Source organism: Megalops cyprinoides, chromosome 7, assembly GCF_013368585.1.
Source record: "Megalops cyprinoides isolate fMegCyp1 chromosome 7, fMegCyp1.pri, whole genome shotgun sequence".
NCBI lineage: Eukaryota > Metazoa > Chordata > Actinopteri > Elopiformes > Megalopidae > Megalops > Megalops cyprinoides.
In genome coordinates this window covers 13,762,264-13,783,206 of record NC_050589.1, presented here as the reverse complement: position 1 = coordinate 13,783,206, position 20,943 = coordinate 13,762,264, and the positions used below count along the sequence as shown (strand labels likewise).

General features: G+C 38.8%; 1 protein-coding gene across 2 annotated transcripts; it reads left to right on the top strand.

Annotated features, from left to right (window-relative positions):
- Nucleotides 1-843: 843 nt before the first annotated feature.
- Nucleotides 844-20,696, top strand: araf (A-Raf proto-oncogene, serine/threonine kinase). 2 transcript variants are annotated; one of them, XM_036533086.1, is made up of 15 exons: nucleotides 844-1,051; nucleotides 4,446-4,549; nucleotides 7,303-7,405; nucleotides 8,430-8,584; nucleotides 8,810-8,917; nucleotides 9,494-9,641; nucleotides 11,474-11,501; nucleotides 12,580-12,707; nucleotides 13,504-13,706; nucleotides 13,976-14,152; nucleotides 15,002-15,048; nucleotides 15,211-15,329; nucleotides 17,198-17,329; nucleotides 17,663-17,797; nucleotides 18,584-20,696. In XM_036533086.1, the coding sequence occupies exons 1-15, from the start codon at nucleotides 950-952 to the stop codon at nucleotides 18,722-18,724; spliced, it is 1,830 nt and encodes a 609-aa protein (XP_036388979.1). In that variant the 5' UTR covers nucleotides 844-949; the 3' UTR covers nucleotides 18,725-20,696. The 2 variants fall into 2 exon arrangements, with proteins under 2 accessions (XP_036388979.1, XP_036388978.1); XM_036533085.1 differs by having other exon boundaries at nucleotides 12,568-12,707.
- The last annotated feature ends 247 nt before the right edge of the window (nucleotides 20,697-20,943 follow it).

Sequence of the window (20,943 nt, the reverse complement as noted above, 5' to 3'; positions counted from 1 at the left end):
AGAAAATATTGTGCCATGTTTAAAGAACGTAAATGTTCAGCATTACACTGTTATACTAATTATTCAGGGTTATCAAAAGGGGATTAATTGATTCGTATGTCAAATTCAGTGCATGCCATATGGAAACTTGGTTTTCTCTGTTTTCACTGGACTTTGCCTGTCTTGTTACCAACAGTGTTGTTAGATATGATGGCCACTGTGGGTCCATGACTTATTCTACCTTTTCCTGCACTGAAGGGTTGCGGGGAGAAGAGAGACTTCCAGTGTCAAGTTAGAATATATGTATCTTGGAAAATAATGAGACACCCGTATTTTGAGCAACACGCCCTCATTTTAGGCAAACTTCGTTCCAAACGCGCATCTTCCACATAGGAGCCCATATCTGAATGCACTTAGTAGTAACAGGCGCCACTCTTCTGAAACACTTAAGTGGGGTTTACATATGTGTTTCTGAAGTCTGACCCCCATGGTCAGCTCAGTTTTCTAAAAAAAATCACCACAGAAACCCTACAAGTAATGAAAATGTAAGTAATAACATAATATTGTTAACAACTGGGAGTCAGTAAGCCAAGATTTTTTTCTGTTATTGTCGATGTGAATGTAACATCACTGATGTCATCGTTCTTTGGCGCAACTCGTGTCATCACAGTAATGATGATTTACAATTAGATGGTGAAATGCCAGGATAATAGCCACACCCTTTAACAGTTCCATTGTTCCATTCCTATTAAGGTTACATGTTTGATTTTGTGATTGTTTATATTGACCCTTTTATTTCTGATCCAGAAACCCTGTTTTTTTTCTCTACTTCTGACTTTACATTTAGCAGTTTCCTTTTGTCTGTCCTCTAGGTTTCAGGTGAGGGTTGGTGTCCCTGCCCACCAGTGAATGAAGCTGTCCAAAAACTCTTCCTTCAGTACGGCCTCCTTCCCTCGTCTTACCTCCCATCATGTCTTCCTCCTCTTGCTCCTCTGGGGAGACCAGTCCAGAGGACACACCCCGTGGAGGGGGTACTATCCGGGTCTACCTCCCCAATAAGCAACGTACTGTGGTACGGTTTTTTATATTAATTTTGCAGCAGGTTCTCTCTCTGCAATCCTCCAAACCATGTTTTTTTTTTCTTTAACTAAGGTGTGCTTTTGCAAATCAAGTTGTATTTTGATGAAACATATCAAGCCTTTATGTAGTGTAATTAAGTAAATGAAATCAAAATCTGATGAAATATTTTTGACAGCCCATCAAGTATTTTGAGAGTAAAGCTTTGGAGTTTAGGCAAGTACTTAGAGGCTTATCTAGAAAAAAGTGTTTTTTCTTTATGCTACATGAGAGAAAAAAAGAAAGACATCGCTTTCTGCCCATGAAGTATTTTGCTGTTTTTAACCTTAATATGGGAAGAGAGCAACATCAAGAAGGAAGGAGATATATATGTGAAATGGCAAAGGCACCTATGACTGAGAGGATGCTTGAAATACTGAACATGTTTGTAATGAAATACTGACTGCACTATTCTAAATATCACAGTGATGCTGAGAAATAATGTGTGAAATTAGAATATTATTTTCCAAAGGACAAAATGGTTTGTATTTTGACATTGTACAGCAAAATCTAAGTCCATGAACAGCACACTAATATTATTAAAGAAATAGATTGACATGAATCACATAGTGCTCCATTTGTGTTCAGGTTTACAAGAGACTTATATCAGAGTGCAAGCTTCCTAGAACAGACGTTTTTTTTTTTTTTTTTTTTGAGAGGTGCAGCAGTGCCCAATGTTCTGCCTAAGATCAGTAAATGCCATAGTATGAGCTACCACTTAGTCTTGTGCTAGAGCCTGGGGAGGCTTTGTTGTGAAGTTAGACTTGAGGGGTCTTCATTGTCCAGAGAGGGTCCTGAGAGCTCATTAGTGAAGTCAGTTACAGTATTTGTCACCCAGTGTCACAGCACAAACCAATAAGATGGAAGTAGTGAGAGAGTTGCATACAGGATTATAAGGCAGGTAGCAATATTCCTAGCTTCTGTGGCATTTTTTAAGACCAGATCAAGAGTATGGTTGCAGTAGTGCGTGGGTCTATTTGTGCATGAACAAAGCCAATGGAGTCAAGAACCGATATCAAAATGCTAGTCCAAGAGAATTGCTTTCATGTGAATATTAAAATTTCCTAATGTCGCTGCTTTATGCGTACTGACTACCAGTAAAAGGCAGCAAGTCACAAACTGATAGGAAGCCAGTAAGTGGCCCAGGTGACTGATAGACTATAATGAGGGTAAAAGGTTTCACAGCTTTTTGTCAGGATGTGCAAAACTAAAGAGAAGCACTTCAGATTAATTGTAGCGTGAGTAGTGGGTTTTCACCTCCTTCAGCTCAAGGAATTGGAGACTTTCCTTCTTGAAGAATGGTCCTACTAGAAACAGGTCAAAACTTCTATAACAGTGTTTCAAGAAGGACTGAAGCTGTTCTGAAGGGCAGCTCAGCCACTTATTAGTTAATGAATTTTTGTCAATTGTTTGTTATTGTGTATTTGTTTGTATATTTTGTGATTGCGCATACACTGTTATCATTTACAGTATTTTGTCCACTGCTTGAGAGGCTGTCCATGTGAGAATTGGTCAAGTGTCTAAATATTTTTGCAAGGCACTGTAAATGTGTATGATTTGAACATTATTTTGGGTATTAAATGCAGCTTATAAAATGTACTTGCTGCAGCAACATTTGGCAGTGTTAAGAAAATATAATGATGTGTCTACATTGCATATGCAGTCCATATATTTGTATGTATCAGATGTGGCTGGTAAATTTTCCTGTTGTAGTAAAAATATTATACGGATTCAGTTACGTATATACATACTGATATAACTCTATATACTGGATATTCTGTATATACTGGATGTTCCATTGAAATCTTCTCAAGCACCACTAATCACTCAGTATACACACAGGGATGATGCCAGTTGTTTTAAGCTCATGTCCAACCCTGAAATCTTCGGTCTTGATGTACAGTCATTTCTGGGTTGAAAATCCAAGAACGGCGCAGGACCAGTTCCTGTGATTCTGAAAAATGGTCATTTATACCATTCAATTCAGTAGCCATTCTCTCCTAGAACAAGCCTCACATTCACTTGTGCTTAGTTCTTACCACTGTAAAATTTTCCAAATATTTTACTCTGGTAGCCATATGTAGAAAAGGAACACTTGAAAATATTAGTAGTTCTGCATTTTAATCAGTCGTGCTTAAAAGAACTCTCCAAATGTGATTAGTGTTTCTGCAATTCATAACAGTTATTAAGATATCCATGTTAAATTATGATAGTTCTGCAACCTGAAAGACACCAATGCTCTGGTTGTCTTTGAACAGTCTATCATTGTAACTTCCTCAGTTGGTTAATCATCACCATTAATGTTGTTTGGACCAGTCCTAAAGTAGTAACTTGAGTTCCCTTGTATCAGAGCTGCCAGCAGCTAATAATAATAAGCAATTGGACCATCATTATCTGAAAACAAACAGATTAGTTGGTAAACTTTGATCTCACTTTCAAACTTTGGACATCTTTCATGCATGTAAAATTTGCTTTGGCACCAGTGTTCAATTTTAATGGACTCACAATGCCATTGACCAAGAGCGGAGCAATCTTTAAGTATCTATCTGCACTGCACACGTATCATTTTCTGAGGCAGAGTCTATGTTTGGTGTGCGTTGGACCATTCTCTTGAAAAACTGGCCTCGTTGCTGTCAACTGAGTGCACCGCCTCATGTGTCTCTGGCTATAGCAGCAGAATCAGTGAAAACACATCTGTTCCAGCATCATGGAATTCTTCTTGCTCAAACATGCATGTCTGCAGCTTACATCAAGTCTGTTAGGCTTATATCAAACTTACTTTGATCAAACTTACTTTGATATAAACAGAAACATCATAGTTTTCATTCTTTTGAGGAGATCAGTAGTCATCAAACTTTTGCCGGTCCACTTCTAGCATGTGCTTGTAGTTCTCTTCAGTGAAGTTATACGTGTTGTATACGTTAGTTGCTTGTGGTCCTGCCATTGCTAGCAGTAAAGCTGCCTTGTGTGCTCCAGGATGTCTGTAGTGCTGATAGTGAGAAACCGCACAAAGTGTTGCTTAAATGCATGCCTGTTTGCATCAAAATTCTCCACCATTTTGAGGCCACGTGGAGGTTTAGTGGCTTCCATGATTGATCGTATGATGTATTACCACTTCTGGTACAATGTAATGTTTTGTTTAAAATAGTAGAGAGTTGCTCAAAGCTATTTTAAATACATCATCCTTTATGAGCCAGATCAACCAGCAACAGTTGTAAACCTGACTGCTTTATGCACAGTGATCTTTGCGATGGATGAATGGTTACAGAGCGCTAATGCTTTCGTGATTTATTCGATGATGATAAAGTACTTGATATGCAAAAATGGCCTGTATGTGGTTGTGTTCATAGGTAAATGTCCGGCCGGGGCAGACTGTTCATGACAGCTTGGACAAGGCCCTTAAAGTGCGAGGACTGAGTCAGGAGTGCTGTGCTGTGTTTCGTCTCCTTGAAGGGTAAGTTCCCATTATAATATTGAAAGGGTTGAAAAGCGTCTACACTAGCATTTCAGTATTTCCTGATCTAGTTCTGGAGAAGCCTAGCTTCAAATGACACAAAAACCTATATAATATCACCTGTAAACCTTTTTATCTGCACCTATTCTGCTGTTTTATCTCATCACACCAGAAGTATGTAGTTCTTGTGGTAAGCCAGCAGCTAAACTCTTCACAGTAACACTGATAGACTATGACAAAAACAAAGTCTCAAAATCCAGCTTGTTAGCTAGCCATTGAAACTGCAAGCTAGTGAATCCAGGAACACCATTTACTTTTGAAAGTTACTGTGAATATCATAACAAGCTAGGTACTAATTTCGTTGGCATATTCATGTAATCAGTACAACTTGTTATTTCAGTTTCTCTTTTTGTTTTCCTTTTGTAAAAACATGGCACATCATTAATATTGGCATGGCTAGAAGGTTGATACAAAGAAAGGAAAGAAACAGGAAAGAACTTGTTCAGTCATGTCACATTTTTGTTTTTGACTCAGCGTTATTTCTGGGGAATATCACTTCAAAATGTTTGGTGTCATGAACTCTTTCACGAAACGTATCATATCATGAGCTGAACAAATCGTCCTATGCCTACAAGTTACAGATCAAACAAGGCCAAAATACACAAACAGTTAAAAAAAACACACACACACAACGCTATACAAGTCTGCAAAAAAGACAGACAAGTTTTCACCAGGGTAGCGTCTGCACTGTCAAGCCACCCAGAGGTGTATATATAGTATTTGCATATCAGTAGTGTAAAGTGCGTGCTCATGCATATCTGGCTGGCCATGTGTTTCACCTGTGCAAACTCTCAAAGCCATTCTGGCTGATGCACAGATCGATGGAGCACAGCAAAGGCGTCCGTCTGTGACATGACCTTTAGTTGACTCTCTTTTTTTAATATGGTCAGAGATTTGTCTTCACTGGATCTTCGTTTGGCCTGTTTATTTCATTTACAAATAAGCATCTTTCTTTTCCAATGAACGTGGTTCATTCTGCATGTATGTAAGTCTGAGTTCGGCAGGACCCTCTGAAATTTTCTTGAAAATTGACGTATTTGTCATTTGAAAGAAAAATGCAACCAAAATATAGCTGCAAGCAGCAGTGAACAGGGGCCAAGCACTCTGAGGGCAAGCAAACGTAGGGAGTTTCCCCTACTCATACCACTGTCAGTGTGTGGTTTTTGTTGCTTTTATTTATAGACTAAACAAATCATTTGAAAACTAACAGGCAAACTATATCACACAAAGTAGCTCTCTTTACTCCTTGATGTGCATTGTGAGAACACCTCAAAGATGTTGCCCCAAGATGTCAAGTGTGACAATTAATGTTTTTGGAAATTAATTTTATAGTTTGAGAAATGTATAATATTGATGCATTTCTAAAATAAAATATGTTCAACATGTTGGAAGGATTCAGTGCAGCTCAGTACTGGTGTTATTTATTTTATAAAGCAAATCTTTGCTCATCTTTATCAGGAGCACCAATTATTTTGGGGCTCACCATAGACAGAAAACAAAAGTGGTCCTTGGATATTTCCTACAGGAGCAACATATTTAAGCAGTGCTGCTGAGGTCACATAATCATCTCTCATATATTGTTACAGTCCCATTTACTTGACAGAGGTTTATAATTTTTTTCACACGTGTTGCCAAACACCACTTCTTTCACACTACCGTCCCCATGCCAAACCTGCCCAGACATGAGTCAAAGGAAGACACTTCATGTGCAGGCAGGCTGCGAAACTCTGATTGACCAGCGGGGGTCACTGGTGTGCCATGAGATGGACAAACCCCTGGTTGACCTACACACCCCTGTTCCCCTACCGAAACAAAGAAAATTTGTTCTTCCACTGTAGACTCCCAGACGTTGTTGGCTGACACAGCAAGGCCTGAACTGGAGTCATTAGGCTCTTCCTGCGCTTGAAACAAGTGCCTCTACCCTCTGAGCTCCCACATTTGGCACTTTCCAGAGGGAATCAATCATCTGAAAACTCAGGTCCAGCCTGGGGGAAAAACAGACAATTGCTCCTTGACCGAGAAGGTGGCCTTCAAAGATTTTAAAGAGACTTTAAGTAAAGAAAATCTATGGGGGTCATGCCAAAGTCCCAGTTCACATCAAATAACCCATATAGTATCTTTAAGAAGTGGTGAATGTCGTGAATCTATCATACTTGTTTACGCTGATAATTTGCAGGTTCTCCCATAGGCAAACATTTGTGGATGTTTTTCTTTAAGTCTAAAGGGGACAGGTCGACTTGAATTTGGTTTCATGTGGCGATAACCCTTGTGTAGTGATTGTCAACTTTTCCTATCCAAAAGGTGAATAAAAAGGAACAAAACCATACCCTGGAATGTCAAATTTCAAATACAAAATGAAAATCACCATCTTGAATCACAAGTCTTGGATCACAACAAGGTTGTAACATCATTTGACATCTGCCCAATATTGCAAGCAAGAATATTATTTCAGCTCAGCTGGTAAAGAAAGCAACATAGGAGACTGCCTGAAAATTGATTATCTGTATCCAACTAAAAACAGCATACAGATTTTATCGCATACTTTTCAGACTGCCATGTCCACAGGTCTTCCACATGGTTTGTTACCTAAACATAACCACTCACAGATATGTATGCAGTGGTCTGCTTAGGTGATGTCATAGACATTTTACACTTCTAATTGTCTGTTTTTCCTCTTTCCTCTCTTGTTTCAGTCGGAAGAAATTAACAGAATGGAACACAGACATCACGCCACTGGTTGGGGAGGAGCTACTGGTTGAAGTGCTAGATGATGTTCCGCTCACCATGCACAACTTTGTAAGTCAGTCAGTATGAGTTTGCATGTTGATCCACAGAATCGCACAGGAAAACTGGAAAACTGTCAGAGGGATTTATATATATTTTATCTCATGCTGTGACTTTCCATTTTTATTTATTTTTTTTTTATTTTTATTATTATTTTAAGGGAGGTCTTGGGTATCACCAAACCAAAACAATTTTACTTACTGTTGATAACCACATACAGTGAAAGCTTTACCGTGATTTGCTAGGAGCAGTTATGATTTTAAGTGATCTTATGGATTTCGTCGCTGTCTGTGGATCAATCAAGTGTGTGTCTCATGCAGAATGTTTTCTCAGGTTTGATTAAAATGATTTTTTTTGTAATGGACATTTTCCCATTTTGTTTTGATTTTTCTCAACACAAAAGGGGAAGAAAGAAGCCTGGGACATGTAAACAAACCAACAAATCAAATGCTCCTATTGGTTGAACATAAACAGCTGTGGCATGCATGTTTACTATCTTCCCCTAGTAACACTGCCCATAAGAGATGTCATGATGGTAAATACATGCTGTACTTAGCGTTTCTAAATCTGGTGCACAGTGAGACGCATTTGGAATACTGCCAGTAGTGAGCGCACATGGTCGATGTGCTCTGATGTTTTGTCTTTGATGAAGATGTGCCGGAACGCACAACCCAGGCTTTGGCTGACAGCTTATTTGTAGAGATCACTGTTTTGCCTTTACTGTCTCTGTAATCACTCACTTTGCTTTCCTCCTGGCCTTATTCATTCACTTCCCTGAATCCGTACATCGAACGTCATCACTGTATCTTAACAATTTACAGGAATGCGGCATATGTATGTGGCATATGTATATTACATATGTTTTCTAACACATTTTTAAGAGTGTGTTTTTGTCACTTTTTGCTGGGGGTCTGTGAATAATTTTTGCCATTTTATTGCAAAGGGTCATGTACAAGAGAAATATGTATGGCAGTTAGGATTAGCATCTTCAAAGTGTGAAATACTAGGCAGTAACTCAGATGATCTGTTGTTGCAGGTTAGGAAGACGTTCTTCAAACTGGCATACTGTGACTTCTGTCACAAGTTCCTCTTCCATGGCTTCAGATGTCAGACATGTGGCTACAAGTTCCACCAGCACTGCAGCAGCAAAGTCCCCACTGTGTGTGTGGACATGGACACCATGGCCAAACTGTGAGTGCATTTGCTGGAAATACCAGTACCTCACAGTCAGCTTTAATGCAAATAGACTGTACTGCACATAATTGCCTTGGCAATGCTTAGTCATGCTCAGAGAGCTTAATATAATAGATTGCATCATTCTTTGTGTCCAGTCTGTAATACTCTGAATTTGTATGTTAATACTCTGAAAGGTGATAATGAAGGCAGTATTTCTGGTTTTCTTTGTGTTGCGTACAGAAGTTTGCCCAATTCTTGCACAGATGAGTACCCTCAGATTTCCATTCTGATGATGCCAGACAGCTCAATATCCCAGAGTGACATGGCCTTCACCCCGGAGCCCGCAGGGTAAGACATTCCTTCAGTAGTTTTTCCTCATTTAATTCAGGATAATAATAATGCGACAGTAGTTGTAACTTAATATTAAAACCATTTATTATCAATACAGATTAACTGTTTGACTTGCAACTGTTTGACTTGCTTGAAGTGCATGGTGAACATTTTACATCAAGTTCAACCTAATCAGATGAGAGTGCTTTTGAAATTCTGTAATAAAATATGTTAGACTACACTAAGCAGTGTAGGTACCAAAGTCTGGTACTGTCCAGTATTCCCTGTATTTTGCCATCACACATTTAGTTAGATTTTACTAAACTAATCCAGAAAAAAATGACAAAAACAATAAATGTGACAAAATCATGATTTCTAAGCATGAAATCTACATATCTGTTGTTGAGCACATAAAGGGGGAAAGACACTTTTCTAGAAAATCTGGTCTCATAATTTTGTTAACAGTAATGCATGACCTGTAATTGTTTTTACTGTAAATTAAATTGGTCTATCGGTAGATTATCAGCTTTGTCCCTGGTGAATAATGTTGCTTGTACAATATAACAATGCTCTGTTCCTGCGTCGTCTTCTCAGGATGGGGGGGCTTCTGTCCCCAACCTCGGCATTCAGATTCCCCCTGCCAGGTGGAGAGGGGCAGTCTCTTCAGAGGCACCGCTCCACTTCCACCCCCAATGTACATATGGTCAGCACAGTGGGGCCTGCAGGAGCTGGCGTCATTGAGGTGAGAAAGCGTAAGGAACCGTACTATGATAAACTATAAAGTGAAACTGCCATGAGGTAAGACTCGCCAGAACAAGAAGTACAGGTCACACTAGATCACTTAGTGACACCTTCTCTACAGTTTTTTGTTTTTAATGCTTGTGCCCCTTTATTCAGCCCTGTGTCCAAAACTGTGTCAGAGGGTCATTCCATTGCTATGAACTGTGGGAAAATAACAGTTGAGTACCAGGTGAAAATGTACTCAGAGATATGACTTAGATGAAAGTTGCTTTATATTTAATTGTAACACACTGCAAACAATAATATGTACAGAAACACTGATATAAATGCAAATCTATAGATTGCAACCATAAATAACTATTTATATATAATAATGATAGTCAGTACAAACAACTGAATCTGTGAATGGTCTAATTTGCCAAACCTGCATTTGAGTGTACAGTTGACAGGAGAACAGATATGTAGATATGCACTTGAGTAAACAGGCGGCACACTCAAAAATCCAGAATTGAATACAAGACAAACAGTCCATTGGGGTGCTAAGACTGGAATTCTCATGCTTCAAGGACTGGTAGATCTGAGTTTTATGTGCATGTGGAGTGATGGGTTATGCTTTTGAATGACATCTCAGGGTAACATGAATAGAGAATAAATGGTGCCTGTTGAGCCTTGAGGCACCTCACAGGTGATTGGATCACATTGTGATGAAGAATTACCAATTGATACTGACAATTATCTGTCAGAAATATGTGATGTAAACCAGGATATTGCAGTGCTTGTAACTCCAACTCAATTTCTTAGGAGTTCAATTAGAATTGGGTGTGGTCTACAGTATCAAAGGCAGCACTGAAACTAAGAAATATAAGGATCCTGCACTGTTCTGTTGTATAATTTATACTAAGGTCATTTGTCACCTTTAGTAGTGCCATTTCAGTGCTGTGGTACATTCAGAAACCTCACTGGAATTTTTCAAATAAAGTATTTGGTGTCATGAATTCTGTTGGCTGGTTTGAACCAATTTTATCAAGAAACTTTGACAGAAAAGACAGTTTGAATGATGGTTGTTAATTTTGTAGAACTTAAGGATCCAAGTTAGGCTTCTTGAGAAAGGGTTAATCACAGCTCATTAAAAATATGTGGAAACAGACCCTGAAGCCAGAGAGCTGTTGATAATAGCTGTCATGTCTGGGCAGATTGCACTACTAACCTCTTAGTAGTCTTTCATGAATGATATCCAAGGGCGATAAGGATGGTTTTGAGTGAGATATGGCCTTCAAAACCTCTTCAGTAGATACCGGCTCAAACAACATTGCTCTGGTGTGGACTCCACTGCCACAAGGGTGGTGGGGTCCACAATTTTGCCACTATGGAAAACGGTAAAACTGCTTCAATAAAAGAGGACTAAAATTCATACAGATGTATCCACATTAAATCTACAAAGTTTCCTTATAAAAGTAGTTGCTGATGAGGCTTTTTACATACACTGTCAGTATTGGCCTCAAAATTTAATTTCTCATTTGGGTTCATCCAAAGATATCTGTGCTACTGAACAGCCTCAACTGACTCACCTTTAGAGCTGGCAAAGCAAGAAGGGGCGTTCCTTCAGAAATCTTAGTTTAACCTAAGTGTAAATCTAAATCATTATTGCCTCCATGGTTGTCTTCAGATAAAATAAGTAAAACTGAAAAAAGCACAGTTCATCAGAGCAAACCGAGACAAAGTGGGACAGAGAGAGACGGACGGTACTGTTGCTACCATTTTATGTATATATATTTATGTATATATATATATTGTTTTCCACTAATTTTAATTCTTGTGCTCCCTTTCATTTAGGAAGCATTAAAAATAAACAACACAATGGGTAAGTTTCAAATCCTTCCACTTGGCATGATTGATTTGTGTGTTATTGTTACAACCTTATTTATCGTGTGAACATTTGTAAATGGTGTAAGCAATATGTATGATTTCCTGCATACATTATATTAAACTTGAATGAGTAAACTGGCAACTTAGATGGCATGCTCGTTAAGTTGGCTTCAGAAAGCCAGCCTACTCTCCTTATTATTCCATCCCATTTTTTGTACATAACTCCTTATATAGCTTTTAAGCTACACTTGGCCAATGCCTGCAGTTAGTATGGAATTGCATTGTATGCGCTTTTGTGACAATACCTGGCTAGAATTTGCCAGTGACACTGACTTAGCTACCTAACTAGAATTAGTTCTAGCTAGTTTGTTAGCTGGTTAGGGTGTAAACTGGCTGTTAGTAGGTAGCTAGTGAGACAACTAGCTGAAAAATGAATTGGCTAGCTGCCTAACAATGTAATGATATGGACCTACTTACCATACTTGTTAGGTAGCTAACCAACTGAGTGGCTCAGAATGAACTAACTTGTGGACCTAGCCATGAGAAGTATATGCATGTCTACACGAGACTCTAAAGTTGAAAATCTCACTTCAGCCAGCTAACCAAAGTTGGCAACCCTGGTAACTACTAGTTACTACCATGCTTATTTTCAAGCCAACACAAAGTTCTTCCTCAAACTTTCATTTCTAATTATTTTATTATTTTGTTCTTGTTTGGAGAGCATAAAGCTGATTTTTTTCCGTACAGCGAAATGGTATACCATGGCACTCTGACCTGAGCCCTTTTTACACTTCTGGCCACCATGAGATATTTAACTCTGTATCTGTTGCCCCTTTAGATGGTTACATTGGGCAGAAATTATAGTTAGTTTTTTTATATTGATAAAGGATTCACAGTGGGGTTTTTTGTATGCCCACCATTGCATGCCGTGGAAACTGGAGGATTATTTTGGGTTTATTGTGCATGTGCATATTGTTGAATGTTTTGTATTATTAGGCATCTGCAGTTCTGGTGGGCTATATATGCATCACCAAAGATGGACATCTAATGACCTTAGTCAGTGTTCTCCACAGGCATGGAGTCCTCACCGAAACCCTCTACAAGCCCCCCATCCCTTGGCTCTCCTGGAAGGAGGCCCCCCAAGTCCCCCTCTGAACCTAGAGAGCGCAAGCCATCTTCATCAGATGACAAGAAAAAAGTGGTGAGTTTCAGTCTTTCCCCTTGACAGCGGAAGGGGGAAGGTTTTCAAGTTCTAACTATGAATACTCTGAATCACATATAAAATTATTAAAGCCACAGAGGTCCAGAAAAAAGCTAATTCCCTGCATGCAATGTGAAAGAAATTAATGGCATCTTACTGTATAGGAATGGGCTTCACTTTGTCCTCCTCATTATTTCAGAGGAAAAGAACCTAAATGTTTTCTGAAGAGGTTAGTCTACAGAGGTCTTATGTCTTTGGTAGGAAAATTGAGGAAATCTTTTCTTCGGAACCATTTGGGAATTATGGCCATTACTAAGGGTAATCTTTGGTGGTGGGTTTTGGGGACAGGCGAGTCAAATTTGAAATATTGTAGAAAAAGTGTCAGATAGCACCACATTATGAAGAAAAATAGTTTTCAGTTCAACAAGACTGATAATGAGGTCTATTGTGTGTTTCCAATACTGTATGAAGCCAAGAATTAACATTGCCATTTGTAGTAGACCAAATGCACAGTCGATATTAATATTAAAATCCCCTATGATCAGTTGATCCCTAGGTATTCTCCGCTAAGTAATCAATTCACGCCCTTATGTTTCTTCAATGAAAATTGCAGTTTCAAAATTTCCTCTCACATGGCAAAGTGGACAATGTGTGTTAGTTGTGGTATTCCTTGAAAGTAAGGTCCAGTGACTTAACTGGTTAAAATGGTTAAAATGCTTTCTCAGTAATATTTGCATTTGTATTATCATGGGCTGGAACATTTCTGTTGATGTGGAAATATGCCGTTCAATTCCAGCACCGAGGTGGCTACAGAGATTCTAGCTACTACTGGGAGGTGCAATCGCATGAGGTTACCATGCTAAAGAGGATTGGTTCCGGCTCTTTTGGAACTGTCTACAAGGGCAAGTGGCATGGGGATGTTGCAGTCAAGATCCTTAAAGTGACCGACCCCACACCTGAGCAACTTCAAGCTTTCAAAAATGAAATGCAGGTCCTTCGGTGAGGCCATTGTGCAAGACATTAGAACATTCTCCTGTTATTTAATAAGCACGTTTATTCATTTATAATATGAGTCAGCATGTCTTTGCTCCAGGGTTGTAGAAAATAGTATTTACTTAATTGATGATGTTTGACAGAGCCATTTCCTAAAGGCACTATTACCCTTCTCTAAAATGTTAATGCCATATATAACCTTTTTCATTGTGTGAAGCAAACTTGGAGTATGTGCAAATTCATGCATGTCTTTCCTTTTACTCTCTACTCATCAGGAAGACACGCCATGTGAACATCCTGTTGTTCATGGGCTTTATGACCAAGCCCAATTTCGCCATCATCACACAGTGGTGTGAGGGCAGCAGCCTGTACCGCCACCTGCACGTCACTGAAACCAAGTTTGACACCATGCGACGTATCGACGTGGCTCGACAAACTGCCCAGGGCATGGAGTAAGGGCTCTTAACTGGGAATAGATGACACACAGTTTATCTGCCAGAGATAATGCATGACATAGAACAAGAGCTTAATCTGTAAATATACTGCATACAGAAGCACTTCATGTACAAATCTTACAATCTTTCTTGTAATTAATAAGGGTGCCTGCTGGGTATACTTAGTATATATCATTGAGTGATAGAAAGTTCATAGAATTAAAAAAAATATTTCATGCCTAGAAATATTACATGCATAATTAACTGCATACATGCTTTGGAAATGTCAGAAATAAATGACAGGCTGATTTGGAAATACTATGAACGTATTTTATTTAGTGTGCATTGCAACAAACCAGTTTTGCAGTTTTCCCTACAATAAATGTAACTTCCGTTTGATTAATAGTAGATAATTAAGCTAGTTAGCTGCTTGAAGAAATAAAATTAAACGGTAGTAAAATATAGTAAAATAGTATGCACACTAAAAATAGATTTATTGATCCCGTCAGGCTTCAAATGATAGGGGAACATCAATATAACAAGCATCATAAATCAATGCATAATTAAACAGCCATAAAGGCCAGCAGCTGTCGGTGGAAAGGGCTAGTTCAGGGATGATCTGAAAATTGACATTTGTTAAATAGCTAACTGTCTTTTTACAATAGGCTTTTAGTCTGACATTATTAGTTTGTGAATAATTTACGTGTAGTTTAATAACCCAAATATATGAGCTGGAATTGTGCTCTTTACTTAGATTCATTGCTTGCTTGCATGTCAGTTAGCATCTTATTAAAAGACAAAGACATCTGTACCTGTTAATCAGCATGTCTTATTGTTTCTTATCATTTTACTGCTTTCATTTTTCAGCTACCTCCATGCTAAGAATATAATACACAGAGACCTGAAATCCAACAGTATCCTTTTTATTATGTCTGTCATTCATAGCACATTGCACTTTGCTTAATGGCTGTTTATGCCATGAGGTATCCGATTATAATATGAGCCATAATATGAGCTTGTATTGGCATGCTTCTTGCGTTCACGACATTTGCTCTGCCCCTCAACTCAAACCGCAGACATCTTTCTCCATGAGGGGTGGACTGTGAAAATTGGGGACTTCGGGCTGGCGACTGTAAAGTCTCGCTGGAGTGGCTCCCATCAAGTTGAGCAGCCCAGTGGCTCCATTCTGTGGATGGTATGTGCTGTGACATGAGGGTGTATGCTGGTTTTCATTCCTCCGAATATATTGTTGGTGTCTGAACAGACAGTTTGTCAATAGTTGTGTGTTTCTTGACTGTGGAGCCCAAGAATTCATTAGCTGTGAAATGTCTCTAACAAAAATGTTAAAATTATTATTAATGGTTGAATAAGAGGTACAGTATCATATGCAATGGGGCTAGGGGCTAGTGGTGACACACAATTTTATATATCATCTTATATATTTATTATGTGGGTTTTCCTTTTGTCATCATATGAGCAGTATTTGTAGAATTTCAATTTGTTTGTCCTCATAGTGGGACTTTAACAGAACAGCAACAAAATGATAATAGACCTATAGTTAAAATCACAAAACCTCTCAGTGAGCCTCTGAGGTAGGCATCAAACAGTTTCAGTCTGACTTCTGCCTAGGCCTTTGGCTGAGGAGGACCTAAAGAATGTGGAGAGAAAAACGAAGCAGCATTTCAATAAGAATGCAATGTTCTGCAAGTTCAGTATTGGACACAAAGTGCTGGTTCTTCTGTCTATCCCTGGTGATCCATTAAAAGCCAGATTCCAGCTTTCTTTTCTGCCTCACTAAGAAACTCAGTGATGTGGATTATGCTGTGAATACCCCTCAGAATGGAACATCCCTGAGGTTATTCCACATCAACATGATGAAAGTGTAACATGGCAGAGCAGCCCATTAGAGCGTTTGTATGATTTCCTCTTATTTCTTATTTTTTCCAAGGTTGAATCTTCAGATCTGCTTCAGGTTTTCCTGGCAGATGTGAATGTGTCTAATTCAATGGTTTTAAACAGCATTGCCGTTATCTGGGGTAATTTCTGTGCAGAAAGTTGATTGACGTGTTTGATTAATTGCCTCCATGGTTTGTATGTGGATAAATTAGGACTGACTTCACTGGCTGTTCATTATGTTGATACAGGAATTTCCACTCTGATTAACATCCTTAGAGGGTATATCCAGGTATACAAAACTGAGGGTAATGTCTGTTGTCTAACATGTTTTCAATAATTATTGGCTCAGCTACATGCTGGAAGAAGACAGTGGGGTCAGAAATGGACATAAAAGCCACTTTTAGGGGATTAGATACAAGGTTGACAGATACACAGTATGTTAAAGTGCCCTACAATCAACCTTATCAGTTATGACTGCTAGATATGAATTCAGTGTAGGAAGTCTGCATAGAACCCAAGTAGTTTACAAACAGTTTAAAGTATGATTGGCAGCAATTTGGAGGCACATGAGTTTTTGTTGGAAATAATTTATAACCTGGAGTTGATTGTAAATCAGCATTGTAGTGCTGGGATGATGGTTGGATGGTGCTCTTGTTTTGTTCTTGTAAGGACTTTTAGAGTAGTAAGAATTAAGCTGCTGTTAAACATTTAGGCTTTGTTCCACCTGGGATATAGGGGTGGGTAGTTTGGCCAGGGGTTTGTGTGTCCTGTTGCTCAACAGTGACCCCTGCTGGTCAGTCAGGCACTTGTGGCCTGCCTGTTTAAAGCTGCACATGAAATGTCTTCCTGGACATGGGGGCTGTGGTATGTAAAGAAGCAGTTTGGCATCAGGTATTTTGGAGGAGAGCATGTGTTTGTCTGCATCCTCCCAGATTGTCAGTGAGGTTGCAGCAGTGGGTGGTACTTCTGTGACAGGGCTGGGAATTCCAAGTAGGAATGAATGTAAGAAGCATCTTCCAAAGATTACATCAGGAGAAAATCCAGTTTGAAAGTATGTCACCTGTTGATGTCAACTGGTGGGAGTTCAGTTACTGCCTCTGTCAAGGTTGTCTAGAATATGCTGAAAATAGACGTGTTGTCTTTACAGTTGAAAATCTTTTCCTGCAGGCCCCTGAAGTTATCCGTATGCAGGACAGCAACCCCTACACCTTCCAGTCTGACGTGTATGGGTACGGTGTGGTGCTGTTTGAACTGATGTCTGGGACGCTGCCTTATGCCAACATCAACAACCGTGATCAGGTCAGGAGCTTTTTGGCGCTGCTGCTGCCAAATTTATCTGTTCACTGCTGGATTGTCTTGAGACGATCCATTTTTGCCCTCAATTTGTTGCGTTAGGCCCCTTAGACAAGGTACATGAATACAACTGTGATCATGTGAAGTTCCATTGGTTGTACATTTTTGTTACCCTTTATTAGTTTCATCATTATGACAGATTAGTGTCATCACTGCAGCTTGACAACATTCGGCAATTCATAACGATGTGTACACTCAAAAATTGTATACATTTCTTTCTCTTTTTAATCCCGTGTGTTAAATTTGCTTTGAGTAAACACCTGGCCTTTATTTTACCAGATAATCTTCATGGTGGGCCGTGGATACCTGTCTCCTGACCTCAGTAAGCTGTACCACAACGCTCCAAAAGCAATCAAGAGAGTCATCATTGATTGCCTGAAGTTCAAACGCGATGAAAGGCCACTCTTTCCACAGGTGAGATCACACAGATGTGAGAGAGATTGAGCAAATGTGCTGTCACCCTCTGCAGGGTAGAGGCTGGCTGAGAGGCTGTTGTGGTGGTAACTTTATTCAGACTTTTGAATATTTGAATCCCTTTAGATGGTCCCCCTTGGATATAAGTACATTTGCGCTGCACACCAAGGCATATTCATCTTAAAATGGACAGTGATTCTTCTTAGGGCCCTGGAATATGTAATATTAACTTAACTAACAGATGAGAACTTTGTCAGTGTGTGTTTAGCCATAGTCTGTACATGATAAATATGACTATCAGATTGACATCCAATCTTGTTGGGTATCTGGCTAGCTGACTGAAAGGTCGGTTAAATGTCAAATTTAGCAGTCTAGTGAAGGAATTTTTATTGGTATAGCCCAAGAGGTGGATGGCTGGCTAGCTAGCATGTGACCTAACAAGGTAATGAGCCAACAAACTGATAACTGTCTATCTCCCTTGCAGCCCTTTTCTAACTGAAAGATAGATAGGTTGCAGTAGGTTGCAGCTGGCCAGGAATAACAGGTCTACATCAGAAATGTTCTGGTCTTCAGTTTAACTTGGCTCTTTTGTGACTTAAATTGGACTGGAAATTGCATCATAACGTGAGCCAAAATTAAAACTTAACATTTAGCTGCAGTGAAATTACAATCGCTGCATTACCAAACTATTTGTCTTCTTGAATATCACATATAAAGTACATATATTTTAGGAGATAAAATCTCCTAAAAGTAATGTTTTCTGCTTTTATGGTTTGTATCCCCTAGATTCTGGTGGGCATTGAACAGGTGCAGGACCTCTTGCCGAAAATCGAGAGGAGTGCCTCAGAACCCTCATTGCACCGGGCTGTCAACGCTGAGGACCTGAACCCTCTCCTCTTCCACACAACCCAGCTGCTGCCACTGTGATGCCAATTTTCTCATCCATTGCTTGTCCAGGGGACCGCCACTGCTGGGGGACATCTCACACTTCCATGAGGAACCTCTTGAGGGTGGCTTGTTTCAGTACCTATTTCCACAAATTACTCGTATCCTGGAACTATGTAGGAGCTACATCCGAGACACAGCCATGACAATGAGTTAAGCACAATCCTGATTTGCAGTACATACCTGCAGACTCAGGAAGAGATGCTACAGCCTGGAAAATCTGAAATTTTACAAACTAATACCTAAACAATGACGAATCGTCTATAACAATGACACTCGGATATAAGCGACCCCCTTCCCCCCATCAGCTGTCAGAACTAACATAACTTGACCCCGATTTACGTAGGTTACGATATATTTTGATTGTGATTAGCTAACATTAAGATGGCTGTCAGCTTAATTGATAAAATTTGGTTGATAGCCCTTCATGAATGGTTGGAGTATGCAGGAGTGATATATTCCAGATGTTATCCAGATAATTTGACTTACTGTCACTGTAGCTGATAAATAATGGAAATGTTGATTTTTTTTCAATTGACCATTGTCAAAATTATGACATTAGAATGTAAATTACAGAAAAGGGAAAGTAGGTGAAATATTTGAGCTAACAGTAGCCGTGAATTCAGCTTTTACCAGACCATTTTTCATCCAACAGTTTGTGTCTCAAATATGGTCAAATGGATAAAAGGGCTACAAATGGAGAAATGATCAGCAAAGGAGGACATATTTCTGGGTCGGTTGTGATCCTGTAACCGTGAATGCCTGTAGTGGTACAATGTTAGGCAAAGAAATTGTGCTTGCGGGTGATGAACACTTGCTTTGTATTGTGCTTCACTTTTCTTCACTGTTCTATAATGAGCAAAGACTTGTTTTTATTGCTCAAGGGTTATAAAACATAACTGACATATATTTGTTCCAGAGGTATATATATGACGTTAATCTAAAAAAAAAAAAATATTAGTTTTATAAAGGGGCTGGGTACCCCTCTTCTTGAATTTCTCCTTTCAGTTAAATCCAGTTATCAGAATAAGTTAATTTGTTTAGGTATTAGGGAGCTTCCATTGAAACAGGGTGGTGAGAATAGATTTCCCTTTATTTATTGATGAGACTGGCATGATACTGCAAATTCAGTGAATCTGTTTTTTTTTTTTTCTCTCATTTTTGGATTCATAAATCCTCAGCACCCACAACGTTTAAGTACTAAACGGTGTGCGCAGCTACAAAATGTCAGTTCTCTGATTCTCAGGTGAGAAGGTGTTGACAGATGTGACATTTTCTTAAAGATATTCATATAGACAGAAAATTACATTGTGAATATTGTATTCAGCCAGTCACACAGGTATGTCAGACTTATTTTGGAGTATATATTTCACATAATCCATTGCATTGCAACCACCAAATGCTCAGCAAGGTATAAACTTGCTTTAAACTCTTAAACTGTAAGATTTGGATGTCATATTTCATGGTAAATGAAACTTATCAAAGAGCTGTGAAAATGTGAACGTGATTGTTGCTCTTGCAGCATTTTTATATCTTGTGCAGGTCAGAAGTTTTGTTGCTTCATTGCAAATACCTGTTTATGATTAAATTTGTCCCAGAAAATAGTACCTTTCATTACCTAACTGTAGTTGAATGATTCTAAAAGCCTGTCACTTTTGTATGTATCAATGATTTCATTGTTTACTGGGGTTTTAAAATGTTTTTGCCTATTTGGTAGTGGACCAAATCAATTGAGATTTTAAATCTCTTACTCAAAGCTGACAGCATTTTCCCTTTTAATAAATGACTTCAAGAATGACTGGATTATGCAGGAGTGATATACCCCTTGTAATTCTCCAGATAACCTAACAGGTTTGTTCAGAGAAAGATAGATTTAGTCAGATCATGTTGTAATAAAAATCATATTCATTAGATATTTCATAAAGGTTATACAGTACGATATCAGAGGTTTCAGGGGTGTTGTTTGCAATAATTAGATATCCTTTGTGTACAGTTACTTTTTAAAAAATGTACAAAATTGTTTTTGTTTCTATTTTTGTGTGACGGTTGAAAGAAAATATTTTTTTTAGGATTTTTTTAGTCATGCAGGATTTTGTTCCTAATAAAACTCTTGAATGCTGATAGCATGTTTGTTTTTACTGAACAATCTGTCATCCTTGTTATGTAAGCCACACAATTTTGTTTTTAAAATATGGTTACAT